General features: G+C 41.8%; 1 protein-coding gene across 2 annotated transcripts; it reads right to left on the bottom strand.

Moving 5' to 3' along the window:
* Positions 1-7190: 7190 nt before the first annotated feature.
* Positions 7191-9691, bottom strand: LOC117575947 (V-type proton ATPase subunit F). 2 transcript variants are annotated; one of them, XM_034260409.2, is made up of 4 exons: positions 9532-9691; positions 9397-9478; positions 9133-9338; positions 7191-7355 (listed from the first exon to the last, which is right to left on the bottom strand). In XM_034260409.2, exons 1-4 carry the CDS (start codon positions 9583-9585, stop codon positions 7320-7322), a joined length of 378 nt encoding a protein of 125 aa, XP_034116300.1. In that variant the 5' UTR covers positions 9586-9691; the 3' UTR covers positions 7191-7319. The 2 variants fall into 2 exon arrangements, with proteins under 2 accessions (XP_034116300.1, XP_034116301.1); XM_034260410.2 differs by lacking the exon at positions 7191-7355 and adding an exon at positions 7630-9058.
* Positions 9692-10104: the final 413 nt, after the last annotated feature.

Genomic DNA, 10104 nt, shown 5'->3' with positions numbered 1-10104 from the left:
GTTGCGGTTTGCCAACATTTTGCTGGAGGCAAAGCCGCTCGACACGAGCGAGAACCTCAGCTGAAGTCACGGTCAGAATGGTTGTGCTTTTTTGCATTTGGTTGTACACTAAGTCTACCTGACTAACTGACGTATGCAAATAGTACTTTGAATGACAGACAGTTGCAGTCGCTCTAAACTGCAGCTCTGCGTTGTCAAAATCAATTTTTACTCGGCCCCAAGCAACTATCCATAAAGCAGTAACGAGAAAGCTCGCGCCTGGCGAGATGGGATGGGGAGTGGGAATGACGAGGTGTGACTGCATTAATTAAAAATTTGAATGCAATGCTAAGAGAAAAGCGCACACCTAACAAATTTTTCATAGGCTAATAAACTTGAATGCCGCACCAAAAAACGAGCAATGTGACTGAGGCCAGGTGTTGGCAGAGAGGGGGCAGAAAAGGAGGATGGAGGAGAAGAAAAAGGCACTGGCACTGGCACTCAGCAAATACACTGGCCCACAACTTGTTTTTTGCCGCACTGTCACCCAATTATGTCACACAGTGTACAACAAATTAATGCCTCGTTGCGTTGATTGCGCCGAGTGCGGCTGCTGGCGTCGTCGTCTCTGCCGTTGGTGTTGTCGTTGTTGCCGTCACAGTCACTGTCGCTGGCTCAGTCGCAGTCGCAGTCGTGGTTGACGTCGCTGTCGAGAGAGCGCACGAAAGTATGCAATACAAAAAGAACGCAAAAGTAAAAACACTAAAAACAGCAGCCGACCGAGCTTCCAGGCCCAAGCACTCTGCCTGATGGCCGTCACTTGCGTCTGTTTGTGTGTGTTGATGTCTGGCTTCGAATGATGTATGTGTGTGTGTGTCTGTTGGTGTGTGATTGCGTGACAATTTCAAACAGATTTAACCGCCAATTTAAAATGAAGTCAATACAAGCGAAAGCAACTGAACTGCGCACGCAAAAATGTTCAACAAAACAGAGTCGAAATCAACTGAGGGCATCACAGTAACTCGACGAAAACTCACCCTATCTGTGGACCATCAACTTATCTGTAGCTTTTACAGTGGCCAACGAGCACTAAACCCATTTGGGGAAACTCAATACAGGGTAGAGAATCACAGTGGCAGCAGCTGAAGTGTCGCCCAACGACAGATCATCGGCCCGTCAGCAGCGACGTAGATATTCTGGATGTTTTTTTTTTGCGCTTTCCAACATTTAAATACATACAACGAGAGTTGGTCCTGACTGGGCCGTGTATTGGTCCCTCGTACCTCGCTGATCCTGGGCAGCGGTGCGTGCTCCACCGCCAGCTGTAAAATGTATTGTAAATTTCACGCTTTTTTCATCTCTCGGCTTGGCTCTCGTCTGTTTTGGCTGTTGGCTGTTGGTGGCTCGGTTGACTCTGTGTGGGCTGCCGTTTTTTATTGGGCCGCACAGCGTTTGTGTCAGACAAACGATTTAAATGAAATAAATTACAATAAATCACTCAATCGGTTTAAATAAAAATGTTGCTCTTGTAATGAGATATCGCGAACGGGCAGCAAAAAACGTAACCGACATTCTGGCGATTGGCTACTACCGATTGCCGATTGTCGACTCTCGACTCCGGCCTGTCGATTGGTAAGGGAAAGTGTATAAACATTTCTGGCCACTTGATTTACTGGCATTTTTTATGGCGTAATCGAGCACTACAAGATGTCTCGGAGACGTAGTGAACTGGTAATCCTACTTAGGCACTTCCTGACATCCATTGTTATAGATCAAATGATGTTTTCCCCATACGATTTGCTCTACATTTTCTTTCTTTTTGTATTGTACGATTTTCTGCAGGGTCTGTTAAGCTAAGAGCTATTCATAGCAAGCCACTGAATACTCGATAGTGAGCCCAAAATACATTTACCAGCACACTGAGCCATAAACCAATTGACGAGGCAATCATTTGAGGCAAAAATTCGAATCCTTGAATCAAAGTAAAGTCTTCCCTAATAGTAGAAGTAGTAGTTGCTTTGTGACTCACTTGCACAGATGGCTTCGGTATGGTTGCATGGCTGGGTCTTAGTGCTTAATGGCAGTCAGTAGTGCATGTAAATGTCATGACAATGGATTCTGTATAGCGTGGATGAGGGGGACGAAAGGCACTCAAAAGCATTACTCGCATTGCTATGAACAAGTCGTACCAATGTCGGGGTCAGCCGGTGGAAGCAGCAGACACACAATGTTTTGTCCACCTGAGTTGTCAACAAACCGTGAAATTATCAACCCAAATTGGACGACAACATTGAGAGCAGCAAGCCGAGTGCGAAAGAGAAAGAGCGATAGGGAGAGAGAGAGAGACAGAGAGAAATAGAGAGAGAAAGTGAGGAAGGTGTGGGAACAGATTTCTTTTTATTCCTTTGGCATGGACAGAGTACGTCTTAATGCATATGTTAAGCTGAACCCTCACCATTCCTCATACCTCATCCTTCAAAAAGCTTTTAATACAAATTGAAAACGCTTGAGGAGTCGGGGGGATATTCTCTCTGTCGCTCTGCTCGTCTCTCAGGTGCAGAAAAAAGGCCAATGATGAAATAGAACCAAGACAGTGTACTTGTGATAAGCAGCCAGGTTACCCAGGCAGCAGTGGCTGCTACTTATATGAATACACGAATGACCGATTAAATAAGTGACCAGATGAGCTTATGGCTCAGTAGCTGGTAACTGGCAATTGACAACTGGACAATTGGTGCACTTAGACTTATGTGCATGCGAGATAAGCTGAAAGTACTAAGCGATATCAAAATATCGCTGTGCCTTTTCTTTTCACTCTATTTTGGGTTTGCATAAATGTCAGATAGATATTTGCATACGGATTGCATTCGCTGCAGCCGCAACTATTTATCTTTCTGCGCGGACATTTCAAGAGCGATTTAGAAAAGTGGAGCATAGATTGGAAGATACGAGCAAAGCGCAAAAGAGGAAAGCAGGACGGACAGTAAACGGAAATGCGCTTTATGCAGCATTTAAATGCTCCCATTTCCGGACAATGCTGTCGGCCATTGCCGACCTTCAGATGCCTCAATTATTTCATTAAGTAAAACGTTTGCATTTCACCTAATTCCGCCCAGTCGAGTTGAGTCGACTCTGAATCTGAATGTGAATCGAGCCACCAGGCCTTGGCCAAGCCAGTCCAACCCAGGCCACATCCGTTGCACTCGTGTGCAAACACGCAAAGTGCCAGTGTGCTGCAGCCGAGACTTGGATCTGGGGGTATCAGATTCGGAGTGCTAGACGAAACACACGAAACGGAATTTATTTCTCAATTCCCACTTCAATTTCGCAAATTGAATGAAAAAGCGCTTAAAAATATACAAAAGCAGCAGCCAAGCAGCCAAACCCGTAGCTTCCACAACCGAAAAGAAAAAAAAAACACACACACACAAAATAAAATAAAGTAACAAAAGCACACCGACTAGGGCGAGAGGCAGGGCGCAGGGCGAAGGATCGACAGCAAAAAAGGCAAACGAACGACGAGCAGAGCGAAAGGAAATCTTACAAATAAAACGGAAGTTAATTTACTACGTAAACCGAAAACCATGGCGCAGCCACATCCGGTACAACGGAGGCATGAGCTGGATCAGAGGCGCAGAAGAAGATGGGGGCGAGGCGGTCAGTGCTTACAGATACAGAGTAAGGAAATACTGCAGCTGGGACTCGAATTGGGACTGAGACTAAAACGAGTAAGCGACGACGAGCAGCCAGAGCTTCGCTTAAGGCTAGCCATTTAATTGGCCAAGCTGCTGCTGCTGCTCTGCTGCACTGCTACAGTCGAAACCTGTCGCGTAACGTACCCAAATATTTGCTTATACAACAGAAGCGGCCGGCGAAGAAGAAGAGAATAGAAGGAGAAGGGATCAGACAGGTGCAGTTCGCACTTAAAACCGCTTATTACCTTAACAATTGCAAATATCGGCGCGGAATGAGCGTCCAGAGTAGCAGACAGAATTACTTTGCATAATTTTAGGGGCATACAAATAACAGGCAGCGATTCTTTGCACCCTCCCAGTCTCCACTTCCACACCCCTTACAATGTGACTAGGTTACCTCTAGTCGGGAACGCCAATGAAAACGGAAGGAAATTTCACTAGCCAAATGCAGCAGCAGCAGAAGCAGCAGCCATGGAGCAGCTTAAAGGGCTGTGTGAGTGTATGTGTGTGGGTGCGCGGGCGTGGCAGCCAGCACAAAGGCGCATTAGAGCGATAGCGCGGGCCAGCACAAGTATTTGTTATGCGGTAAAAATGCATAAAAATCCCGAGACCGGCATTTATTTAAATTTATGCCGTTATAACGTAATTTTGCATTACCCCAAAAATGATGGCGTCGGCGGCTTCCCAAGTCAGCCGCCATTTTATTATTGTACATATGTAGGTGTGTGTGTGTATGAAAGTGTAACTTTATTTCTCTTTCACTATGTGTGTGTATGATTGTGGTACTTTTTCCACAGGCATTTTCATGCATTCATTTTTTGCCAGCGACTTGAAACATTTTTGCGGTGCCTGAAGCTAAAGAGTTTCCTTTTTCATTTGACTAAATATTTGCAATTGTTATTTGTATATATTTGTATCTATTTCTACATATACGAGTATGTACATTAACAATGAAATTTTTATATACATTTTTTTTATAGCATTTTTAGCATTTCAATTGTACATCAGCCATTTATTTTATTACATTTTATTTACTCTATTTTTTTATGCTTCGGAGTATCACAATACACAAAGCCATTGCCAATTGTTATGCATATGAAGTAGACCATTGCATTACCACTGTGGTTGCAGGCACAACAAAGGAATTGTTGCCAGTTGTCTAACTGTTGTGCTCGCCAAATTAGTAGAGCGCTTGAGTGTGGTTTCCGGTTGCGCCACAAAATATACGTATGTATATGGAATGCTGAGAATCAGTACATCAAAGGTAGCAGCAAATTTCACTCCAATGCTTATGCTAAATTCACACACTGCAGTCAAAGTAGCTTAGAAACGAATTGCGATAAAAAATAATGACATCGAATAAAACAATGTGGTCGATGCAATAAACTTGTACTCGTTCTCGTTCGCTTGTGCTGAGCGTATTCGATTTCTAATCTAATCGAAACATCGCCTCGCTTAATGCCAATTAATTAGGAAACCCCAAGCAAGCGTCACACAGTTAAAATCAGCTCGAATGTCTAATCTGCGACTGCGATGTAAAGGACACTAAGTTGGGTTGGGCTGCCATAGCGGGGCGCATTCAATCAAATGTAACTGTAACTGTATCTGTATCTGTAATGGCACAGCAGAGTCAATTTCTGTATGTGTGTGTGTGTGTGTTTTGAATACAAATTAGGTAAAGTGATGGCCGCCTTCGACATGCAACAGCTAAGCAAACAGCAACAGACACGCCTCCAATCAAGTGCTTCGACGGTAAAGGACATACACATTCTTGTCGACGCACTCATTGATGAAATCGACTTAATTTAAATTCAAACTAATTAATTAGATGCAGATGCTCGAGATGCTCTACACCTCTTGGCCTGGCCGATTGCAATGAAGTCATTTCTACCTGTCTACATGCTGAGCTCTCTCTCTCTCTCTCTTCTTGTGCAAATAGTATGTAGTCCATTAGTTCTGCCGCTGTTTAAGCTAATTAAACGCACAATTTGTATGACTGGGTCAGTCTAATATATACATATAGACGTTCGTATGTATATAACAGCCACTATAGAAGTCTCGACAGCACGAAGTGCTCAATATTCTCATATTGATACCTCACACCAATATTATTATCATTCTGGATGGCGTTTCTATCACTCGATGTGCTTAATGCTCAGTGCTCAGGCAATGGCAGTTTCAATGATTTTGTTTAGCTCAGTGATTCGGAGAATTAAGTTCAACTGTGTTCATACGCATATGCTCACACACACAGATTTGTGTGAATATGTGCGTGAGGATGTGTGTTCTGCAATGCCACACACGAACGTAGAGAGAAACATTTGAATGTCTGTCATGAATTGATACCAATTTGCAATTGTTAATGAAACGCTTTGTGCTGTGCCGATTGCATTGCAGCCCCACCCTCACCGTCCACAAGCCAAACGAGAGCAGTTGAGAATATGTAAAGCTGAACACTAAACTCGCCATACTCCGACTTACGAGACTCTTCCTCTCTTTTCCTCTCCTCTGCTGCACTTCAATCTACTGAGTTCATTTCACTTTCCTTTCCTTGCCTTGTTTTCTTTGACATTCGAGTTACATTTTGGCCAAGTTTCGCACATTTGTCTGTTTGTCAATGTGCGGAGGAGGCAAGGTTGAAAATCCCCAGAGCACGTACATATATGTGTGTGTAAGTGTCGGTTTGTCTTTGTATGTGAGAGGGTGGGTGTCTGTGTCCAGCGAACTGCTCGTGTGTCTTTGCTCATTTCAATTTTGTAATTGAGATTAGCACTTGGGAATAATGGAGATCAGATCATTTAATTAACTTTGTTTTCGAGCACATTCAGTCCTGCAGGTCGTTCTGCCACAGTGTCAAGTGCCTTCAATTGTCTGTCTGTCTGAGTGTGTGTGTGTGTGTGTGTGTGTATGTGTTTGTGGGCGTCTTTTGTGCTGTCTGTGCAACCGATTGATGCTGATGCTACCAACGCCCAAATCCAATAATTTTCCGAGCGTTGCTTTCTCTTGTCTTCTCATTGTACGAATGCGCTCCCATCTGCCTATTAATTTTCCTTGCAGCAATTTCATTTGTTAATTTGCATTCCATGTTGTACTGTATTGCAAACAGTTTTTGGTCAATTTAAGAAGAATGATTTGATGAAAATACCCGTATTATAAACCAAGTTCCATGTTCATTAAAATTGTAATTGAAATCGGAATACCAAAAATGGGGTTGGCATTGTCTTTTGTGCTCCGCTTCCAGTTGTCAGTTTCAATTAGCACTTGATACTACTCTGACAAGCTGTTTTCAGATCCTTTAAAGGCTGTGCATCTCATTTACATTGGTCTAAGAGGCAATGAGCATTTCGAACGTCTTTGTAGTCTCTGTTTCACAGTGTCTTGTTATCGCCAGCGTTTCTTTTATTATCACATTTCATTCTCTCATTTTGAAATTGCATTCAGCTGTTTGTTTTTTAAGCGCTGTCATGAGAATCCAAAACTACTTTTTGAATAATTTTATTTATTTATTTTCTAGACTCCCGTTCGTGCAAAAGTTGTGCTGCTGCACGCAAAGCTACTGGCTCGACTTTTGTCATTCACTTATTTATTTAGTTTTCCTTCTTTCCATCCACCATTTACCATTCTCTTCAGCCTTGTCGTCGTATGTCAAAAGTTCTGCAACATCCTCCTTTTATCCTTCAACTAAAAAAAAAAATAAAAAAAAAAAACAGAAAGACTTTAAAGCGCCCTTCTATCTCCGTCTGAGGCAGCCAATTGATGCTATTTCAAGAATTGTATATGGCTACAACATTACATTGCGTAGCGAGTTGTTCTTGTTTTTTAATTAAAAATGTCTCAGCACCAAATCAAATGTTTACAGCAAAGAAAAACTATTTAAAACCAGACAGCTTCGACTATCAGGCAATAATGTCTTTTCTTTTTAAAAGTTTAAAAAGTTGCGTTTTACTTTTTATTCACGTTATTGGTTTACAAGATACAATAGAAACGAACTTCAATATAAGAAAATCATATTACACTAATGAACTATACCCAATTAAAAATCGAGGATAATTCGTAACTGCATCGTACTTACGAGTACTCGTAGGTTGAAGCCTTACCTTGTAGCTGTCGATCCCTTATGGAACACACTTTGTATCTGTTCACATGTTGGTTAGGTTCGCTGTGGCATTGGTGTGGCGTTTACAGTTGAGTTGTCGAATGCATTTGGCAGATCAAACGAAATGCGATTACGTATACGCATCGTGCACCGCTTTAAAATTCGGCGCAACGACTGTGTCAGGCCCGCGGTTAATTAGGCTCTCCCCAAAAACGTTGCACGCCATTTTGTTGTCAGAATTTGTACCTGCTGTGCTGGTTTTTGACAGCCAGCCAATTCGATGCTCTCAAATTGCATGGCTCATTAAATTTCAATAGGGAAGCTTCAGCAGCGGGCGAATGTGCAATTATTTACAGTGCGATTTATCGTTGCATACTTGCAGGCATCGACTCGCATCGAACGCGTAATGGCGTTGTCTACTTTCGGGCGGCACCATCAACGAGCCACGCCCACAGATCCAGTTACAGCTGCAGCTACAGCTACTGCTACTGCTGAAGCTAGGCATTCTAAAAGGCGAACTTGTCCCAACTTTTTGAATGCCTTTTTGTTAACTTCTTGGCGCGAAAAGTTTGCTGTAAAATACTTTGCGCAAATATTGTTTTCGCATGCTTTTGTTGCGCTAAGCGCTCAAGGAAGGCGTCGCCACACGCCTAATGCCTCATGCTCTATGCCGCATGCCGCATGCCTCAAACTCTGTAAGGTAGTGTCTCAAGCCCTGCAGCGTAAATTGTATCAATGTGCGCTCTCTTTTCAAGAGTTTTCTGTAACTTTTTTGTTGTTGTATCTTGTTGCGTTCTTCTGCTCGTGCTTTTGTTTTCGACTTGCATTTTGCCATGTATTGGCATTTTCAGCGCTTATTTGTATCGTTTTCGCTCACTTTGTTGTTACTTTTGTTATTGGTGGTGCTGTTGTTGCGGCTGTGTTGCCTGTGCAACGTTCAACGCTCAACGTGCAACGCTACTTTTCCACAGATTTTTGTTTTCGTGGCTTATGTTTTGTACCCTTCTTTTACTTTTTTGCAGCAATTTCCTTAAAACGCAAACTTGAAAAGTTGTATGAATATTTGTGGTGCCTGCTATTTTTTTGTATTGTTGCTCTGTTCTGTTCTTTTCTATTTTGCGAAACTTTTCAAATCAATTGTGCCATCAAGTTGGCAACAATGTCAAAAGCATTTCAAAGCTGTCGACATAAGCTATGCAAATTTTATTTTAAAACGCATATAAGTAATGTTAAAGATTGCTGAGAACCCATTGAGTTAACGACGTCGCCCAGCTGGCTTCAAAATGCCCTAGGTAGTAATTTTTTTTTTTGGTGCTTAAATTAACAGAAATGTAATGGAATCCGTTTCGTTGTTTTACTTACTTGAGCACGCTTTAGAATGGAATCCTTGCTGGAGTCGTATGCATGCTGCTTTGAAGGTATTTCCAGCACTGTGGGCACAGGCAGCAAATGCTTATCGAGAGTTGTGCGTATCATGTCTGCGTATATCTGATTGATCATTATGATTGCAATATCTTCGCGTGCTACAAAACGCTTAAAGCACTGGTCAATTTCGGCTTTAGTTGTATCTGCCAAAATAATGAACTAAATAAATACAAATTATAGTTATCAACTTTCGACACTTACCTTTCTCTACAACCATAAAGTTAGATTGGCGCTGCTCATTAATTTCCCCAATGCCGCCAAGCAAAAATCCGACACAAGTATCCTACAAAAACAAAATAGTTAAATTAAAACTTATAACCCAAAACGCAGTTTAACCTCATCGCCTATAACTGCCATCAGTTTTCCATCTTCTATAGATTGATGTGACATTTTATTTGTTGAAATACTTCTATTCGACAGTAAAATGAATAACAATTGAAAGATATGCTTCTTAAAATAAACACAAAGGCAAGCTGATTATTTTAGGAATTAGATACACCTTCAGTGCTTAATCAGATTTCAATTGATAACATTGTCAACTGCATTGTCAATTGATTCATGTGAATTTGATTTAACAGAAATTCTGTAAAATTGTAAGCAACTAGTCAGCAATGATTTGTGAAATGTTTTCCGTAAAACACAAATCAGTTCATTCCCCGAAAAACTCACATATCGAAAATCAGAGTCAAAAAAAGAGCGTCGAGGGGATGTAGCTGCACTTGACAGCTGCGGCGCATTTGATGGCAAATTGTTTGTTGCACTTTGCTGTTGCCATTGCGTTGCAGTTGCTGCAGTTTTTCTTTTTGTTTAATTTTTTGTATAGTTTTGTGAAGCGTAAAACAAGTTTTATAATTGTTTAAAATGTTTGCTGCCAACGTCCATTGCATTGCAATTTTATAACGAATTTTG

The sequence above is a fragment of the Drosophila albomicans genome, chromosome 2R, assembly GCF_009650485.2.
Source record: "Drosophila albomicans strain 15112-1751.03 chromosome 2R, ASM965048v2, whole genome shotgun sequence".
In the NCBI taxonomy this organism is placed as follows: domain Eukaryota; kingdom Metazoa; phylum Arthropoda; class Insecta; order Diptera; family Drosophilidae; genus Drosophila; species Drosophila albomicans.
The sequence above is the reverse complement of the archived record's forward strand: the minus strand, read 5'-3'. Positions and strand labels throughout refer to the sequence as shown.

What these genes read in the sequence shown, in the direction of transcription:
- LOC117575947 (XM_034260409.2), bottom strand. Translation starts at nt 9,585, where the DNA reads ATGTCACATCAATCTATAGAAGATGGAAAACTGATGGCAGTTATAGGC. An exon ending in TGGCAGTTATAGGCGATGAG is followed by an intron (nt 9,479 to 9,531) that starts GTTAAACTGCGT and finishes TTGTTTTTGTAG; the next exon opens with GATACTTGTGTCGGATTTTT. An exon ending in CCATTCTAAAGCGTGCTCAA is followed by an intron (nt 7,356 to 9,132) that starts GTAAGTAAAACA and finishes TTTTTTTTTTAG; the next exon opens with TTGAAGGATAAAAGGAGGAT.